The sequence below is a fragment of the Protopterus annectens genome, chromosome 13.part0 (assembly GCF_019279795.1).
Source record: "Protopterus annectens isolate FY-2018-M chromosome 13.part0, PAN1.0, whole genome shotgun sequence".
Lineage (NCBI taxonomy): Eukaryota > Metazoa > Chordata > Ceratodontiformes > Protopteridae > Protopterus > Protopterus annectens.
In genome coordinates this window covers 765,439,173-765,460,017 of record NC_056747.1, presented here as the reverse complement: position 1 = coordinate 765,460,017, position 20,845 = coordinate 765,439,173, and the positions used below count along the sequence as shown (strand labels likewise).

At 41.8% G+C, this 20,845-nt stretch overlaps 1 protein-coding gene across 4 annotated transcripts in view; it reads right to left on the bottom strand.

The window, feature by feature from the left end:
• The window catches only part of EFCAB5 (EF-hand calcium binding domain 5), a 1,692,224-nt gene that overhangs the window by 1,091,785 nt on the left and 579,594 nt on the right, over positions 1 to 20,845 (bottom strand). For all 4 annotated transcript variants that reach the window (XM_044054470.1, XM_044054473.1, XM_044054471.1 and 1 more), the window contains one exon: positions 6,449 to 6,522. In XM_044054470.1, coding sequence (XP_043910405.1) covers positions 6,449 to 6,522 — 74 coding nt within the window. The remainder of the gene's footprint in view (positions 1 to 6,448; positions 6,523 to 20,845) is intronic.

Here is a 20,845-nt window from a genome sequence, read left to right as displayed (position 1 = left end):
CACCACTGGCCAGATGCATTTTCTTTGGATGTGGTGTGGGTTTCAATGCTATTTCAATGAATGTGAATTTCAAGGGCAGAGAAGTTTTAATGCCAAGTCTATTTTCATTGTGAGACAGTATTGCTTTGTTTAGCAGACACCTATTCTTGTTTGTGCATTGTGCTATAAAAATGTAAAATTGAAATCCAAATAATCATTGTAAAAGTAAAGCAGAATGCACACATTAGTGTTTATGGTAAATGGGGTGAAATAGCCAGGTAATGGGACATTGGAATGGGTGCAGGGGGACTCTGGTGCCATATTATGGTTGTCTGTTCTTCAGTTTGCTTTTGAAAGTTATCCCACAATTCCACTGGAGTGGGTGGGGTTATGTAATTATGTATGCAAATTTTATGTTAATCAGCATACAGATTTGTACCTATTTTTCATAGGCCTTGTCCCGATTTTTGATGATTCTAGGTTGAGAGGTATGCTCCAATTTAGCATATTCATAAACAATTTCCACTCAACTCTGTCTCAAGGATCTGTCATTCAATATGCAGACAACTCTACTATTGTCTGCTCTGCCAACTCCTTCTCTGATCTACTTCAATGAGCTCAAAAAAGGCTTCTCCTCCACTGAATCCCATTTTCACAACAACCACCTAGCCTGAACCCAAATAAAACTAAAATCATACAATTTACCCTTAAGAAAACAGCCCTCAAACAAAACTGAGCTCACCATCTAGTCTCAAAGTAGGTCTATAATCGAAGTCATCAACCACACAAAGCTCCCTGGACTATCAAAGAACACATGAAATTTGACCTGTATATACAACACATTTGCAAAAAACAACTTAAACTTGGAATCCTCTATAGACATAATCACTTGCTAAGCCCCTCAACAAAAATAACCCTCACCACAACCTACTTCCTATCCTCTCTCATGTATGTTGCCACCCTACTTACCAATATCCAAAGCACTTCTAAATCCAAACGTGAGGCATGCTACAATAAAATCACCAAATTCACTACCAGTTCTACATACTCCAAACACCACTGCAGTTCTCTTAAGTCACTGAAATAGCTAGAACTACCAAACTACCACTCTTACTTGCAACTATCCCCAGCTCACAGAAATACTCTTTAGACCCCTAGACTGTCCTGCCCTGAGCTCAACATTCAACTACTACCACCCTAACAGGTCTCTTGGATGAGGGGAGAAAAAGCTCTTGAAGGTTTATAAACCTAACCTCCCACCAGGCCAGCTTATTTATTTATGCTCAATAGCCAAGAACTGAAACATCCCAAAGACATGCTGTAGGTGGACTGGATACTCTAAATTGGCCCTAGGCATGAGTGCATGCATGTGTTGTGCCTTCCATGGAAGGTTGGGCGCCGGGCTGGCAACTTGGCACCGTAAAACTTCACTGCCAATCATGAGCAGACAGGTGATCCGCTGTGGTGAACCCTAACCGGGAAAAGCTAGAAGAAGAAGCCAAGAACTGAAATGTGCTCTGTCTCTGTCCATTAGAACTCAAAATCCAACCTCCTTCAAGAATTCCCTTCACAGCCACCTATCCTCAAGCTGGAAGTTTACCTGCACCAAGCCCCCCCTTAGAACGTGTATGCCACTCTATTTCTTTTCAATATTATTTTTTTCTTTTTTGTGTGAAATAATAAAACTGTAGAAAGAGATTATAGAGACAGCACCCACATAGATCTTTACTCTGTACTGATTGTTCACATTGTTACTGTACATTTTTCTCATTGTATTTACTCTATATTTTTTATGCATACTTTTCTTTGTTATTCAATTTTGTAATTCAAACTGTTTAATTTCTTCTACTGTGGAGCTTTTCTACCCGGGTCGCCACTGAAAATGGGTTCTGTATAGCCCAGTGGACTTTCCCGGTAAACAAAATGCAAGTAAATAAATATGGTTTTGCTAGAATAAATGGCTGAAAAACAGTGGACTTTTGTTGATTTTGCTAAACGTGTGGGTGTACTGTAAAGCGCATACCCCACTTTATACCATTAATGCTTAGAAGGACACTAAAAATGGATAGCTAACTAAATAAAACATTTTTGTTCTTAGTATTTGTATAAAACATTTCATGATATAAACTGCATGCTCTATACAGTAAAACAGTTTTGTGTAGTGTGTAGTTAGGGGTATTTTAAATGTGGGGGGAGTCTTTTCAGTGACTGTTGTATGTGTCAAAGATATTAAAGTAAACAAGTACTTCTCAGTTGTAAGAAATATAGGTTTTACAGTATAACAAGTAAAAAAAAGGCCGGACAAAAACAAGTTTAGTATTCATATACTGTGATCTTGGGCTGCGGGATGGGAGTGGGAGTAAAACTGCACTGATTATATTATATACAGTATTAGGGGATCTACTTTAAAAAACTGAAGATCAGAATACTGTTGTTCATTTTTGACAGACTGAAAATACCGAAACCTCACATACCCGAATGCCGAAGCTTTCCCAAGGTAAGTAAACACTTACCCGATATGCCCTTTTCTCCACTGTAGTGCAATCCCAGAGTTGGTATATATAGCTTGGGGAGTGTGGGGGGCATAGCCCCCTACATAGGTGGGTTTTAATTACTTCAGTCTGTATTTACTTAAAGTTTGGGCAAGCATTTACTTACCCTGGGAAAGCTTCAGAGTTTAGGTACATGAGGTTTCAGTATTTTCAGTCTCGCGAATATGAATGTTGGTGGTCTGCTCTTTGTTTTCTTAAAGTAGATCCAGAATTAGGATATTTTCTCTTTTTATTTTAGAAGGGTGAGAGTCTAGATTACTACCTTAGGCTTAAGCTGTAAACAGGTGCTTTGTAAGCAAGTAGGCTTTACAAATAAGACAAAATGATGAAAGCCATGACAATGCTAAGCTTCTTACAACTGCAAAGATATTAGCTTGCTTGTTTTCTACTGGCAAATGTTCAGTGGAGTCCAGATGTCTTAACCTGGGGGCAGCTGTGCTTTCGTTTCTCAGTGAAATTCATAAAGACTTTCTGCTGAGTACATTTACATGGAGACAACTTGTCTGCAGGTGGAAGTAGTTAATCTTGCGAATTCAGAGTATTCTTTGCTATGGGAAATGCAAAATTTAGAGGTACAACAGCAAGCAGTTCAGTGAAAAAATAAGTTCAAATTTATGGGACGTGACTAAGACTTAACGACCTCCATAGCAGCCTTAATACTTTACTGCAGCTAACAGAAACTGTGAAATTTAGTTTTATTCAAAGACACCCAGTTATTATGGCTAAAAGTTCATGTTTCCTGAAAGTATGCAATCTGTTTTACAAATCTGGGAGAGGAAGAGAGATAAGAAAAGAACAGACAGCAATCAGTGGAAGCATATGGTGGTTTAGCATGGGTAACCTTAATTTTAGATTAGATAATGCATGTAGGTACAGCCATCAATTTGAGGCAATTGTTCCCTTCTGCAGGGTTAAACTTCATATTTTGAAAAGGTACATAGTTTTGTGTGTTTGTTCTAAGTTAATAGGGACTTGGAGAGTTTTGTATTTAGTGTTTTGTCTGAGGGGTTTCATTAAAACAAAAAGTATTGAAAATGTGACATAGGTTCAAATGGTGAAGAAACAGCTGTACAAAAGATCAGCCTGCCAAATATTTGTATATGCATGTACCACAAAAGCTGTAAATATACATTTACAACTGCCATGCATAATAGTTGGGAACAACAGCTTTTTATCACAAAAGCTATGCTATCCATATTATCTTGGAATGTGAATGGCTTTACAGGTATAGATAAAAAAAACAGTTCTGTAAGAAATGTAGAGTGCACATAGCAATTCCGCAGGTGACACATTTTAAAGAAATGAGCATGCGAATTTGACAAACAGAGGATTTCAGATATTCAGCAGAATAGCAGGGACAGAGGAAAGGATGTAATTATTGTAATTTCTTGAGAGGCTCCAATAGTGATAGATGAGGGGAAAAATTGTAGATTTGTGATAGTAAGGCACTACTGGCAAGGGAGGACTACAATGGCATGAATTTATATTCCTCCAAAAACTGCTATTATGGAGCTTAAAAAAACTGGGAGAAATAATCAGCTTTCAGCAAAGAATATTATGAATAGGTGGGGACTGGAATTTGATTTGCAATAGTGAGGATGTATCAGGGGGACCAAGAAGGGACAATATAACAAAAGAGGGTAGATTTCTGAAGAAATTCATGAAAATATGTGTAATGGAAGGGCCTCAGACAAAATTTGCATATTATTTTCCAATGTACAATAACTGGGCTAGACTAGACAGAAATTATATTTCACAGGAGCATGTGCATATAATTGAATCGACACACATCCAATAACTATTTCTGATCATGCATCAATAAAAACCAAGATAAAATGCAGGGTAATGAAGTAAAAATAACACCCTGGCTCTTTCCCACCTACCTGTTAAAAAGAGAAGAAATTTAAGGAATGAATAGTGGAAATTATTTAAGAGGTATTAGGCAAGACAGAAATATCTTCAGAAGTTATAGCTAGTGACTGGGATAAAATAAAAATGGAGTTTAAAATTAGGGCTGAAATATATATGGGCAAGAAATAAGAGAAATTACTTAAAGTGCTGACAAAGGTTAAAGTACTGCAGAATAAAGAGAATCTCAAAGAACAAAAGGAGAGGCAAATGCAGAATGTTAAACAGAAAATTGGGATAATATGCATGAGGTTATAAAAATTGTAGTTAAGTAACTACTTTTGATAACTCCACAGCACAAAAACTTTTAGCACAAAGACTTAGGTAACAGAACATTAAAAGGGTTGTCGCTAAACTTAGAGAAAATATAACAAAAAATAGCCAGAAATCCAGTAGAGGTTTTAGAAATATTTCGGAAATTATGATGTCAGAGAAGATGGCTTAGAGCATCTCTTCTCTTGAAGAATCGGTGAATGAAGTCTTGGGCACACCTGTTCTGGGTAAGGCAGAGCCATGCAGAGGATGATCAGACCCCAGGAACTGGTGGAGCTGACATTTGAGGTGTCTTAGGATCTGGACCCAAGGAATATGTTGGATTTGAGGACCTTTGCTTTGCCTTTTCACATATCTTTTCCTCTACTCTTTCTTTTGGTCTCTCCTCCTCCCCTTTCAATTTAGGGTAGTCCATTTTCTTGCTTGGAGAAGTTGACAAAGCAGGAGTAGTAGTTGAAGAACCTGTCAGAGTGGGAAGGAGACCTTTTAAAATTAGCTCCTCTTTTCCGGTCTGAATGGCTCTGGTGCCAAAGGAGGCACAGGCAACACACACAACATCTAGGTGGGTAGCTCCGAAACAGTGCACACACAAGAAGTGCAAGGCCTGTGGGGGAAATTTGTACCTAAAAGTGAAGCACTTTTTAAAACCTTCAATCTTCTCAGCCATCCTAGAAAAACACACTATACTAAAATACAAAATATGAAAAATAATCACTATATTATCAAATGAAAATATTAATATTAATAAAAATACAAACAGTACTTCAAGCGTACTTGATTCCAGCTAACAAAAAAGACACCATTCTTCTCGATACACATTAAGATAGATAGGAACTGGAAGGACTAGCTACTATTAACTGCTGTAAAAATTTTAGCATATATATACACACACACACACACACACACAAGTGAAGGAATTATGGTTAGGGGAGGAGTTAGAGCCCTGGATTCAAAAAAGGTACACTTCTGATCCAATTGGATATGAGAACCCAAATGCTGAAGTAGACAAAAAACAGACATCAGCTTGAACATTTGCATTCTTTAGTCCATTTATGTAGTCCACTTGCGCATTTACAAGATGCAACATAGTTACCAGATTCAGCAAAAACTAGCTAAGATAGTTCACAAATCCCAACAAAAAGGTAGAGGCTTTGTATGTGTGGATGCTTATTATATTCAGAAAAGCAAACAGATAACAGTCAATACTGTGCATTCTGTTTAAGCTAATAGGAAAAAACCCTAGCAAGCACCAATACAATAAACAAGAGAAGCCAATCAATACAAACTAGTTCAAATGAGCTAAAAACTATTCTGCCATGTTATGGGGGATAAAACTGAACAACAGGAAAGGCAAACAGCTATGGCTCATTTAGTCTCTGTTAGGGTCTGCTGTCTTAAATTTCAGTAAGTTGTTTGGGTAAAAAAGAGACAAGTAGCTACTGTAGCAGAGCCTACACTTCTAATCTAGTCCATCAGTTTTCTGGATGTATCTTCCCTGGGAAAGGGAAATAAAGCCTTCACCATACTGGAATGTGTCAAATGGGATTTGGTTCATAGGCAAAAAGGCAACAGGAGAGAAGTACCCAGAGTTAAACAGGCAAGGAGAAAAAAAAATTACAAATCTGTCTGGGAAGGTTAAACTCTTCTATTAAAATAGAAGTAAAAATTATAATTTGCATTGTTCAAGATCTTTTTCTTTCTTTTTTTTTTTTTTTGGTAAAGATTTGAATACTTACCTCTACAAACTCCTGCTCATTCAGTCGCCTTCCTGTCACATCTGTGTTTTCCAGTTCTCTGTCATACAATTTGGCTAGAAAGAAACACATTAGGCAAACTCAGGATGAAATACAGAGCACATCACTTTTTTAGCATGTACAGTTAAATGATAAATCACTACAGCAACAGATGTACCAATAATAGGATTATTACTGCTGGATTCGTATATATTTACTAGACAATTTGCAAGAGGCAAACTTCTGTATTTGTAAAACTATAAATCAATAAATCATCCAATACAAAAGCTCACTTAATAAAACAATTAAATTAATTTCCAATTCAATTTCATGTTAAGTCCTCCAGGATACAGCGTATTATACTTTAAGATGTATATTGCTTCTTTATACAGCAGCACATTTTTTAATTGTCTTAGATCACTCATTTTTACAAAAACTTTCTCTAAAATAGTCACTTCTAGTAAAGTATAGTCTATATATATTAGAGATACAGCAGATTTTTTGCATAAAATAACAACTATACAATGGAAACCTAATATGTATTGGGTATCCATAGATGTTAAAAGTCTGTATACAAATATTAAACATACAGATGGAATGGCAGCCATTCAATATTTTTTAGAAGACAGCCTAGTATGTATCTGTGCAATGGAGTTATTACATTTTTGTCTTGTAAATAACTTTTTTAGTTTTAATAATGTGTTATATCATCAGTTGCAAGGTACAGCCATGGGGGCTTCTTTTGCCCCCATGTATGCCAACCTATTTATGGGTAAATTTGAAACTGATTATGTTTACCGACATGTATTTTTTCAACAATATGTTGCACTGTATTTTCGTTATATTGACAATTTGATTTTTGTTTGTGAAAATGGGAAAGAACATGTACAAGATTTTATAAATGATTTACATCAGAATCAATATGGGTTACAATTTGATGGGCAGCAGTTTGGTGAAACTGTGAATTTTTTGGATGTACAACTATATGTAAGTGATGAGGGACACGTTAGAACAACTATTCACAGAAAATTTAAAGATGGGGGCCAGTATCTACATGGCAGTACTTGCCATCCAGATCATACTGTTCAAGCCCTCCCATATGGAGAACTGTTGAGGGTGTTTAAAATATGTAATAATAATATAGGAATCTGGAGAGAGAGATTGGCTATACTATGGCAATGTTTATACAAAGGGGTTATAGTAAAGACATTCTTAGTGAAGCAGTTAATAAAATGGGGGTTAAAAATGAGAAGTTATGTACCTACCATAATGTTCCATGTTAGTTGTCTTCTTCTCGCCTTCTTTCTTGCTGGATGGGTTTGGAGTCGACCCTCGGCTCTGACTCGGCCTATACTAAAGCTCGAGAGCTATTTATACCGGCTCAAGGCTACCCTATGTCCCACAATGCTAGGCGCTAACTACCCAGATCTCGTTTGATAGCTGAAACCATAGCAGTTCTGTTCTCCAACAAAAGGAGGAGAGGAAACCTCACTCGAAAGTCATCTAGACCTATAGCTACAGTAGGGATAGCCAAGGGGGCAAAACTGAGGCAAGAAGAAGATCCCAAAGGATCCTTAGGTCTGTCCAGGCTAGGGGGATGGGGGGTGGGACGCAAGAAAGAAGGCGAGAAGAAGACAACTAACATGGAACATTATGGTAGGTACATAACTTCTCAATGTTAAGTTGTCAATCTCGCCTTCATTCTTGCTGGATAGGACCACGTCCCTAGCACCTTCACCCTGTGTGGCTCATCGGAACAGACTCTTGAGAACGGTGGAACCAAAATTAGCCCAGCTTTGGGAGGCCATGTCTAATTTGTAATGAGAGATAAAGGTATGAGGGGAGGCCCAAGTGGCTGCCGCACAAATGGAATCTATTGGTAATCTAGCCTGAAAAGCTATTGACATGGCTAATGCTCTAGTTGAGTGAGCCCAGGGCCTTGACGGTAGCTTTTGGCGGCTAAGCTGATAGATGAAAGTAATCACAGAGGCCAGCCATCTAGAAAGGGTTACTTTGGAAACAGGAAGGCCTTGCTTCCCTGACACATAAGACAGGAAGAGCTGCTCAGATTTCTTAGCTTGCTTGGTTCTATCCAGATAGTAATGGAGTTGACGATGAACGTCCAAAAAATGCAGCTTTTGTTCCGCTCTGTTGGAGTAGTTGGGGAAGAAAACTGGAAGATCGATAGTCTGGTTTAGATTCGCCTCAAAAGAAACCTTGGGTAAAAAGGACGGATTAGTCCTGAGGGACACTCTTTCTATGGAAAACTAGATAAGGTGGACAAATGCAAAGGGCCTGAAGTTCTGATACTCTTCTCGCAGATGTTATGGTGACTAGAAAAAGAGTTTTCCAAGATAGCAATTTCAAGAAGCAGGAAGCCGCAGGTTCAAAGGGGGGGAGAATCAAGGAAGTTAGAACCAAATTTAAGTCCCACTGTGATGGGGGGGTCCCTGATTGGGGGCTTAAGCAAAAAGATACCTTTAAGAAAGGTTTTACAAAGCTTATTGGACATGATACTGGAGTCCGAAAAGCCTGCATGAAAGTTCGAAATAGCTGCTAACTGTACTCTGATGGTGGAGGAAGAAGACCCTGAGTGAAACAATTCGGCTAGGAAGTCTAGGACTGATTGGATAGGGGCAGTAAAAGGATCTATATTTCTAGCTCCTGCCCAGAAGGAAAAACACTTCCATTTGCTGGCATAAATCCTCCTGGTAGATGACTTTAGGGAAGCTATAAGTATGTCACACACAGAATGGGAAATAAGGGGAAGCCTGGCTAGGGTTGGAATTGGAGCAACCAAGCTGTGAGGTTGAGAGATTGGAGTGAGTGGTGCAGCTGTCCCGACTGATGGGTCAAGAGATCTGGCACTGGGTCCAGATGCCAGGGCTGCCCCAAGAGGTAACAATGCAGGAACGGAAACCATATCTGACGAGGCCAGTAAGGAGCAATGAGGATCATGGTGGCTCTCACGGCGGTAGCTTTCTGAATCAATTGAGTGATTAATGGAAAGGGGGGAAAGGCATACAGAAGTCCTCGGGGCCAATCATGGACTAGAGCGTCTCTGGGGGGGTGGCCGGGAAGAGAGTGAAGAAGTCGTGGCACTTGCTGTTTTGAGGTGTTGCAAAAAGGTCGCAGCAAGGTCGACCCCATCTCTGAAAATTTTTTTCCACTACTGCTTGTTTGAGAGACCACTCGTGTGGCATGAGAATGGCTCTGCTTAACCTGTCCACTATGATGTTGGACTTCCCGGGGATGTGCATTGCTATCAGAAACCGCTGAGAGGAGATCGCCCACTGCCAAAGTCTGAGAGCCTCTCGACATAAGGGATAGGACTTGGTTCTGCCCTGCTTGTTGATGTACCACACTACGGACATATTGTCCATCTGAACTGCAATAGTCCCGATAGGAAGAGAGTCCTGAAGGGCTTGCAATGCTAAAAGTACTGCTATCATCTCCAAGATATTTATGTGCAGGTGGCACTCGAAAGATTGCCATGTGCCCTGGACCGTCCTGCCCTGAAAATGCCCCCCCCCCACACCCGATCAGGGAGGCATCCGTTGTCACCATGGCGACCAGGGGAGAAGGAACAAATGGTCTGCCCTGAAGGCTTGAGGGGAGACCATCCACCAAGAAAGGTGTTTCTTGCAAGACAGGGTTATTAAAATGTTGTGTGACATTGGAAGTTGTTGAAAGGACCACTGGGAAGAAAACATCCATTGAAGGCTCCGCATATGAAAGCGAGCTAGGGGAAGTAGAGTAATGGCTGCTGCCATGAGACCCAATACCTTCAGGACAAACCTGGCTTGGATTTTGTTCTTCTGAAGAAGGATGTGAACATGTCTGCGTATATCTAGAACTCTTTGCTCGGTTAGTTTTGCGGAAAGCCGGACTGTGTCCAAGGTGGCGCCTACGAAGGTAATAGACTGACAAGGCGACAAGGCAGACTTTTCTAAATTTATGGAGATACCTAGGCCCTTTGCAAGTATGAATGGTGTAATCTCTGGAGAAGAGAAATTGACGCCTGGTGGTGGCAGTGAGAAGCCAGTCGTCTAGGTATGGAAACACCTGGAATCCTTGACGCCTCAGATGAGCCGTAACCGCTGCCATGCATTTGGTGAACATTCGGGGTGCTGCAGTGAGACCAAAGGGCAGGGCTCTGAAGTGATAGTGACTGGCTCCCAGCTGGAAGCAGAGAAACCTCCTGGAGCACCTGTGCATCTTGATGTGGTAGTACGCATCCTGAAGGTCTACTGAGCACATCCAATCGTCCTGACCCAGAAAGGGTAGAATGGACTGTAGCGTGACCATCCGGACCTTAGTTCTTCTTACAGACTTGTTTAGTCTGCTGAGATCCAATATTGGTCTCCAGTCCCCTGTCTGTTTTGGTACCAAAAAGAACTTGGAGTAGATTCCGGATCCTTGTTGGTCTGCTGGGACTGGCTGGATGGCTCTTTTTGTTAGCAGTTTTGATATTTCTAGTACTGCTTGTTCCCTTAGACTGGGTGGAATGTCTGGGAGGATTCCCTTTTGGCTGAGTTGGGGTGTGGATAAAAGGAATTTTGTAACCCTCGGATATGATCGACTGTACCCATTTGTCTTGGGTGAGTGAAAGCCAGGCTTCTGGGTACAGTGATAACCTTCCCCCGACTGCCTCCGAAGGCGGACAGTCGGGCAGCTTCTCAGGGATGCTGGAAGGGTTTTCAGAAAGAGACTCTCTGCTACCCTGATTTTGCAGACCTCCTCTGCCCCTAGGGTGGTGTCTGTTATTGTTCCCCCCCGCCTCTAGAGGGGAACTGACCTCTTGTGTCAGGCGTGACTTCTTGTGGTTTACGGAACCACATCTTCCCACCCTTCTGACCGTTAGGGTATGGTCTAGACGGGGTGAAAAAACGGACTCCCACGGCAGAGAGAGTCTTGCCTTCTTGCTCGCATCGGGTCAAAGTATCCTTCACCTGAGGTCCAAACAAAGCTGAACCGTCAAAGGGGGAATTAGTGAAGGACACCTTAAAGGGGTCTGCAAAGTTACAAAGCCGCATCCAGGCATGACGCCGTAAGGCCACGCCTGTGCCTGCAGCCCTACTCGCCCCATCGGCCGCATAGGAAATAAGCCGCATGGAGGAGTTGACAATGGAATTCAGGGTTGCCAGCTGGGAGTTTATTTTGTCCTGAGACCCCGCAGCTGTTGGATACTGTAAGACCTCACCCACTTCTTTGAGCATGTCTCTTTGAAGGCGGGTGAAATGGCACAGATAATTCAGCGACCGCATGACAAAGGTCGCTGAAGAAAACATCCGCTTGCCATACCTATCCATAGTCCTAGACTCCTTGTTAGGAGGATGAACAGGTACTGAAGGATCAGGCAGTTCCTTCTTAGTGGCTGCAGCCACCACCATGGCATCAACCGGGACACCCTTGGTTAAAAACTGTTTGTCCGAAGAGGCTGTTATGAATTTGGAAGGCCTCCGTGGGGTAGGTTCCATCGTATCAGGGGCCGTCCACGCCTTCCGCGCCACCACTTCCATGAGGGGGTCAAAGGGCGGAGACACCCAGGAGGTGGAAGGGCAAGAGCCAAATGCCTCTAGGTAAACTGACTCGTCCTGGGAAGGATTAAGGGCAGACCAGTTCCCCCTCTGCTTCAGGATCTCAAGGATGTCTGAAAAGGAGATATCCTCAGAGGGGGACCATGGGGACCCTTCCGACTCATCCAAGTCGGTATCCAATGTAATGGACTCAGGGGAGTCCACATGCTTCCTCTTACATTTCCTCTTCTGAGGGGGTTCCCCTGACGGATCAGGGGAAACCTCGGAAGAGGAGGATATTCCCAATGGGGAAACCTGAGGCGTTGGATCTCTACGGTCAGGAATGAGAGGGTGGGTAGAGACCGCAGCAGGCACCAAGAGGGAGGAGCTGAGGGAGCCGACCGTGGCGCAGGCACAGGGGCTAGCACGCTCCTCATGACTTCGAAGGTGCCCCTATCAGGCAGGGTAGAAGGTCCCCACTCCGAAGAGATAAGGACCCCTCCCGGCACCGAGACAAATGGCCCCGAAGCCGATGTCAGGGCCGAACTTACCAGCGCCGAAGCTCTGAGAGGGAGAATGGGGTCAGACAAGGGTCCAATGCCACTCGCCCCCTTGGAGCAGACGAGGAAGTCCATGCGCCCGGATCCCTCCAAGGATGGGACCATGGAAGAGACCGGAGCCGACGACAGAGCCAAAAGGTGAGGTGTCAATGGCCACTGCTCCCACAAGCTCCGGCTCCAAACTCAGAGGAAGAGTCGGAGGAGGAATCGAAGATGGGGTGGGAATAGCCACTGTCTGTTGAGAAGGGCTATGGAGCATTTGGGCTAGTGCCCAAGACTTAACAAGTCTACTAACCACCCTCTTGAGGTCATCGTCCGAGAGCCTGGAAGACCTGGAGGAATGGGTTTGATGGCTCCGCTCTGAGAGTAAGGGAGACCTCGGAGCCGACTGAACAGATTCCAAGGACGGAAACCTGGACCGTTTATGGCTAGATGGCGCTGACACCACTATCGGCGGCAACTGAGTCCTGGAATCATCGGCTCCAGCTCGAGCTGATGTAGAAGCCTGAATTTGAGGAACGTCGACTCCAGCCGGAGCCGATGAGGAAGACTGTGTCCTGGAAACATCGGCTCCAGCCGGAGCCGATGTAACAGCAGTCAGAGCGCCACCAGTCGAAGGCTCTGAACACGGAGCCGGCGGCTTAGATGGCTTCGAAGGCTTCCCCGATGATGACTTGGTCGGGGAACCTTCAGGCTTCAACAAGCCCCTCAAAATTAACTTATTTCTGCGTTCCTGCAGGACTCTTGGACTGAATACATGACAGACCGAACAAGAGTCCTGCAGGTGCAGAGGGCCCAGGCAATAAACACAAGATGTGTGACTGTCTGTCAGCGACATTTTCTGACAGCACGAGTCACACTTCTTGAAGCCTGAGACCCTGGTGTCTTTAGACATCCTAAAAAGTACAAAAAATATATACACACACACACACACACACACACACACACACACACACACACACACTTTAACACAAGCTAAGTCAGTTACACAAAAATTAAACTGACAAGTTAAAGAAAGCAGAATAGGCCCAAAGGCCTAACCTTATAACAAAAAGGGGGTTAGGATAAGGATTAAAAGGGACCGGAAGGGGGATTAGCTATGAAGGGAAGCTAATGGGATGGTCGCTAACTAAAAACTAAATGAAAATCTGACTAAAAGGTAGAAATTCAAGAATTATAATATCTAACCTGTAGAGCCGGTAATAAACGCACCTCACAGCTGTAAGCGGCAAACGAGATCTAGGTAGTTAGCGCCTAGCATTGTGGGACATAGGGGTAGCCTCAAGCCGGTATAAATAGCTCTCGAGCTTTATTATAGGCGGAGTCGGAGCCGAGGGTCAGCTCCGAACCCATCCAGCAAGAATGAAGGTGAGATTGACAACTTAACATTGTTTTTTAAACAACATAATGGCAATATATTTAATAGTGAAATGTTTAAGATAAAGGAAAAAGAAAAAAATATTTTTTGTCACTACATATAATGTTCTAAGTGAACAAGTGAAAAATTTGATTAATTGTTAATGGGATTTTTTACATAGAGATGTAATGTTAGGAAGAACTATAGATAAAAAACTATACAGGTCTTACAAAAGAGGGCAGAACTTAAAAAAAAATGTTAGTTGGATCTTATTTTTTGCTACCGGAAGAAAATATATACAGGTCTTTAGCGTTTAAAGGAACTAAGACTTGTAATAATTGTAACATATGTAACTATATAGTTCCTTCTTTTAATAAGATTAATAACAAGAAATTTGAAGTTAGTGATACTTTTATATGTTTTACAGAAGGTATTGTTTATTGTCTGAGGTGCCCCTGCAGCCTTCTATATATATAAGAAATATATATATATATATATATATATATATATATATATATATATATATAAAATATATAAAAGAAAATTTAAAGTGAGACTGCAGGAACATATCAAAGAGATAAAAAAGAAAAAAACTGAAAGTTCTGTAGCCATGCATTTTATGGAAAAACATGACGGGGACTATACTTTACTATAAGCGACTACTTTAGAGAAAGTTTTTGTAAAAATGGGTGATATAGGACAATTAAAAATTGTGATGCTGTATAAAGAAGCAATATACATCTTAAAGTATAATACTCTGTATCCAGGAGGACTTAACATGGAATTGAACTGGAAATGTTTAATTTAATTGTTTTATTAAGTGAGTTTTTGTATTGGATGATTGATTGATTTATGGCTTTTTATAATAAGGGGCTTTTATTCAATTTGTATCACTTCTTGAAGGCATTTTATGCAGAGGAGCTAAAGTGTAATAAAGATAGTGGAACTGAGCTTTGTGTTTTACATTTTCATCTTTGCTGTTCGGTGTGGTATCGTAAACTTCTGTATTTGACCAGATCTTGTCAATAATGAAACATCTCCTTATGCACACTGTTACATTCTCTATCCGTGGGCAAATGAAGCCAGCCAAACTACAACAGAAAGCATTCTGTGTGGTTTTGCATGTTCATTGTGTTGCTCTTAACACACAGTGCACTAACAAATACTCTTTCAAGCAGGTTAAATGAGCCATAGAAAGGAGAAGGCTATTGCTAAAATATTTATTCATGTAATAACAGCTAAATATAATACACAAATGTAGAAGTATGCAAAGTAAGCATGAATAAAACAACTCACATTAGTTTATTAAAACATCAATTAGCAATATCAGTAAACAATTATATGTGTACCTTGAGCTGTTCACTGATAACAGAAGTATTTTAGTTCTCCACATATAAAAATATGCAATGGTTAAAAGCAGACATCTCCATCTAAGAGATGAATACCTTTGTACATACAGTATACATGCATACCCTAACACTTGCACATCTGCATACATGCATACATATACACACACACACACACACACACAAGAATACATGCATGTGTGTATACGCACACACAAATTACAATTAATGCATTATTCTTTTATTATTGATTTGTGATCAATTACCCACAGTCAATTACTCTTATCCTTTTACATTTAGTATTATACTAAAAGATAGGAGAACATGAATCACAGATAACACACTCTTTCAGCTAGCTACATGAAGGTGTAAAAACTGGCTCTAGTAAATTGGTGGTGTTGAATAATGCTGACAAATGCGCATTGGTATTTGCGGGTGATAAGTAGGTTGAGGTCTCAGCCTACTGCAACCTAAGCCAGCGACCCATGCTAACAGGTAGAGGGGTGTATGTGCCCCTATTGGCCAATGTGTGCCCACAATAAAGCTCAGCAGCCCTGAGTTAATAAGCTAGCTGGCAAGATAATGTACAGATGCCCAACTTGGATTATGTGGGACAGCTCTGTTGAGTGAAACCTGGATGTAAAACTAATCAACCTGCCAAACATAAACAAAGAATATCAACTCATTGTAGGTTCACTGACAGGAGGCAGCTTGGAAGTAGATGGCATAAGAAGAAGGTGGACATCCTATGTATCAAGGAGATAAGATGGAACGGCAGTGCAGCAAAGCCACTGGGCTTGGGATTCAGAGTCTACTACTCAGGGGAAGGACAGTCTAGAAATGGAATGGTAATTGTGGTGAGAGAGAGGCTTCAGATAACAGTGAGGGGATATCATCAGAATCAGTAACAGACTCACTGCACTTAGACTCGAGTGTAAGGATAGGTCACTATTCATAAACTCAGCCTATGCCCCACAGCAGGATTGTGACATACAGCAGGACAATATGGATTGGTGTTGATAATGGGTGACTTGAATGCACACACTGGGAAAGAAAGAATATGATATGAGGACTGCTTGGGTCTACATGGATGGCACAACAAGAATAAAGGAGAAGCCATTGTAGACTTCTGTCTACCAAATGACTTGATGGTGGCCAACACATGGTCCAGCAAGGAAGATAGTTACAAGATCACATACAACAGTGACCAACATGCAACACATATGCACTTCCTCCTAGTAAGGAAAGGAGACTGTGGTAGAATCAGAAACTGCAAAGTAATCCCCAGTGAAACAGTCAAGTCCACAGCATAAACCACCAGTTTTGACGATCAGGTGGAAGCAGTGGAGAGAGAAGGCTCAGTGGTCAACAGAGACCAAGCTGAAGACCTGGAAGATAAAGCACAATAGTTCAAAGAACTATGCAGGGAACTAGCACCTCAGGAAGAAGAGAGAATATGTGGAGTGAACATGAATGGCAGTGCCTCAAAACAGCAGGTGTGAGGACTATAGAAAAGATATGTGGCTGAGACGAGCATGAAAATAAGGTACATGAGAAGAGTTGGTGGTGGAATGCAGACATCCAGGAAAGACAGAGTGCAGGAAAAAGTGGAAGACACAAAAGATGAGCCAGGCTAAGAAGGAATACTGGTTGTCTAACAAACAGGCTAAGACAGGACTTGCATTAGTAAAGAACAAGCCACCAGAGGCACTCTACCAGCTTCTGAAAAGTGACTCGGTAGATGGCACAAAGACACACTTTTTTGGCACAAAGAAATTATCAAGTTGGAGGGCAAAGGCAGAAAGATAAAGAAGATAGTCAAACATACGTCGTAATGGATGTCAGCAATAACCTGATCACCAGTCCACAGGACATCAACAGGATACGAAGGAGTACTTCCAGCAGCTTCTGAATGAAGAACCCCCCACCCATAAACTGTACTGACCCAGACACAGCCAATGATGAAGGAAGAGGAGGAGCCCACCCTAGAAAAGGAAGAACAGCACTAAGGAAAATGAAGTCAGGGAAAGCAGCAGCCTCAAAAGAGGTCACAGCAAATATGATTAAGATGTTGGGTGAGACAGGAGAGAAATGGCTCCTGAGGGTACTCATAGCAGCGTGGAGAGAAAGGTGCAACCCTGATGACTGGAGAATAAGTGTATTAGTTCAGTGTACAAGAACAAAGGGGTTTATCCACAACTGTGGGCAGTACAGAAATATCAAACTTCTATCATACTGCATAAAAGTTCTGGAGAGGGTGACTGATAAATATGCACTGCAATAGAAAGTAAGATGTGAGATAAACAGTTCAGATTCAGATGAGGATGCACCACGACTGACCTGATGTCTGCAGTGAGGTAGATAGTTGTGAAGAAGCTAGAAATGAGAAAGGAGTCCAACAAGGCATTCCTAAACTTGGTGGAAGCATATGTCATCTTCCCAAAAAAGCTTATTTGGGATGCCCTACAATGGTTCGAAGTCCCAGAAACACTGATGGAATTAGCACAGACTAAGTATGAACAGTGTTTGGTCTCACAGAAGGGCTCCCAGTGGGAGTAGCTATACATCAGTGTTCAGCTCTGATCCCACTGCTGATCATACTGGTGATGATCTACATTAACAAGCAGGTCAGAAGGGACAGATTAATAAAGTTGCTGTAGGCAAATGATGTGGCATTATGGGCAGACTCTAAGAAAGAACATCAGCAAATAATAAGGAATGGAATGCAAAACTGAAGGCACCTGGGAAGAAACTGAGTACAGATAAGATGGCTTTAGTGGCATCAAATGGGGGAAATCAGAAGAAGCTGAGAATTGAGATAGAAGGGAAAACAGTGGAACAGGTTAACAGTTTCAAGTATCTGGCAATAGTGGTTGAGAAGGGAAGTCTGAATGAAGAGTTCAAAGCTGGAATCAGAGGGGCTGCAGCCAGAAGGTCAGGGGTAGTGTATGAAAGAAGAATGTCAAAGAAACTGAAATTAAGGCCTACAAAATGATGGTGTGACCATTACTACTGCATGGTGCAGAAATCTCAGAAGTAAAGGCTGAGCAGTTGCAGAAGCTGGAGGTGATGGAGTTGAAGTGTCTGATATGAATGGTAGAATGCATGTCTTGCATATCAAGCTGACAAGATGGAAGGGCAGTGGGACTTCCAAAATAGCTGCACAGTGAGTAACAGCTTAATTCTAGCTCTCCCAGTGTGAAAGAGAAACTTGGCAGAGAAAGCCAGTGGACCTATACTTCTGGGTAAATTTCAATAATTGGCTAGTAAGGACACTGCCTGGATTTATTTATTGTTATTTATTTATTTATTTATTGTTTAACTGGGTTAGTAGAGCTGGGCTTGTGGCCCTTTTTCAGTGGAGACCTGTGGAGAAAAGCTCCAGTACATAGTATAAAATACAGAAAGTCACAACATTACAATAGACAACATATGTTACATAGTACAAACTGTACAGAAATGACAGTTTTACAATAAAATATATGTTACACTGCATTTAAGAGAATGTCATTTTGAGAATATGTGTAAGATAAGCCAGAGGCTTGCATGCATAATATTTTTAAGAAGGATGTACAGACAAAAACCTTTGACATTTTGTTAGTTTCGGCAAAGAAAAGTTGATATAGGTGAGGAGTTAGTGTTGGGGGTGTTTTAGGTGGGAGCATGTGAAGGACATTCCCATTTGGAGGGCAGATGGGAGAAAAGCATGGATTTGAAGTTATGGTTTGCTAAGTTACATAGTGGGGGGTAGAGAGTTCCACAGTTTGGCTATGCTGTAAGATAGTAGTAGTTGGCCAGGTGGATGTAAGGGTTTATGTACTTGTAGGAGGTTTTGGCCTTCCGATCTCAGGGAGCGGCTGGGTGTGTAGGGTATTAGAGATTTGGCAAGAGAAGGGCATTCCGTTGGTTTGAAGATGAGTTTCTGGGCTGTTGTAAGTTGTAGGTATATTAGGTTGTGGAGAGTTCTTGCCAGTTGTGGGTGTGTAGAGAGTGGCAGTGATGGGAAGAGTTCTTAGAACTGGTTGCGAATTTGCAGATTTTGTAGTAACAAGCTTTGAGTTTGGAACGAAGGCCAAGTTGTAGGTTGGAGAATAGGGGAGCACTGTACAAAAGAGAGGGGAGAAGGAAAGTAGATGTGAGTGTTTGTCGGGAGGAGGGAGTAACGTAGCAGTTGTGTCTGTAGAGGAGACTGATTTTCTGGTGGGTTTTCTTGATTGCAGAGAGGATGTGAGAGTTGAATTTTAGGTTTTCATCAATGGTAATGCCAAGTAGCTTGGTACTGGGAATGATTTCTAGAAAGGTGTTATTATGGCTTTTGATGGAAAATAGGTCTCTGTTGAATTGGGAGTTTTTGGTAGGAGTGAAAATCATTAGTGTTGCTTTGTTAGCGTTTAGGGCTAGGTGATTGGATTGGATTCATGATTTTGTTTTGGAGAAGGCTATTTGGGTTTTGAGTAGAAGTTTGGAGGGGCAGGAGACTGAGCAGATGATGGTGGAGTCGTCTGCGTATTGGATAACTGAGGCATCAGGGATGGAGTGGTGGAAGTAGTTGATGAATATGTTAAAGAGGAGTGCACCCAGTACAGATCCTTGTGGAACTCGTGTGGGTAAGAAAGGTGAGGTTGACACTTTCCACTGTACAGCCTGTTGGTGTATGGAAAGGTAGCTGGAGAAGTAGGCTAAGGTTGAGGGAGAGAGGTGCAAGTGTGAGAGCTGGGACAGGAGTAGAGAGTGGGAGATGGTATCGAATGCCTTTGAGAGGTCTAGAAACAGTGATGAAACATATGTGCTGCTGTCACATGCTAGGTTGACTGTTTCAAGAAAGGAAAGTAGGGCTGTCATGATGCTGTGGCCGGACAGAAGCCATGTAGTGTAGTAGAGAGGAGGTTGTGCTGGGTTAGGTATGGCATGAGTAGGGAGTGGATGTTTTTTCTAGAATTTTAGAGAGAGGAGAGAGTATAGCTATGGGCCTGAAGTTGGGTGTGTCTGTGTTCTTACCACCCTGGTGGAGAGGGATGATGAATGCGTGTCGCCAGATTGTTGGTACATAGTATTCTTGCATAGATCTATTTATAACAATAGATATGGGATAGGCTATAGATTCAGCAGATAGTTTAAGGAAATTTGCAGGAAAGTTGTCTGGGGCATTGTGGCATGGCTTTAGCTTTAGGGGTAGTCTTTTTATTGCGTTAGTGGAGATAGGTCTAAGGGTGAAGAGGGGAGGTGGAGGAGCGTGAGTGGGGGGTTAGGGGGTTGTGTTGGTGGGGGGGGGGTTAGGGAAGGAGGAGGATAATTTAGCTATGCAATCTATAAAGAATGTGTTGAATTTTGTGCCTGTTTCAAAGCTGGTGAGCTTAGGATCAGGGCAGGGATTGGCTTTATTACCTGGGCTGAGAACTGAGGAGATGGAGGTCCAGAATTTCTTTGGGTTAGTTGAGTGCTTGGATTGCAGACTGTAGTAGTAGGTTTTGCAATCTTTTGTTATTAATTTTTTGGCTAGGTTACGATGCCAGGAAAAAAGAAATACAGAGGACCTGAAGGAAAATCAGCTAAAAAAGGTAAATAAAAATAGCATTTATATCATGTTATCGAAAGATGAACACAGCGAATGCTATTCC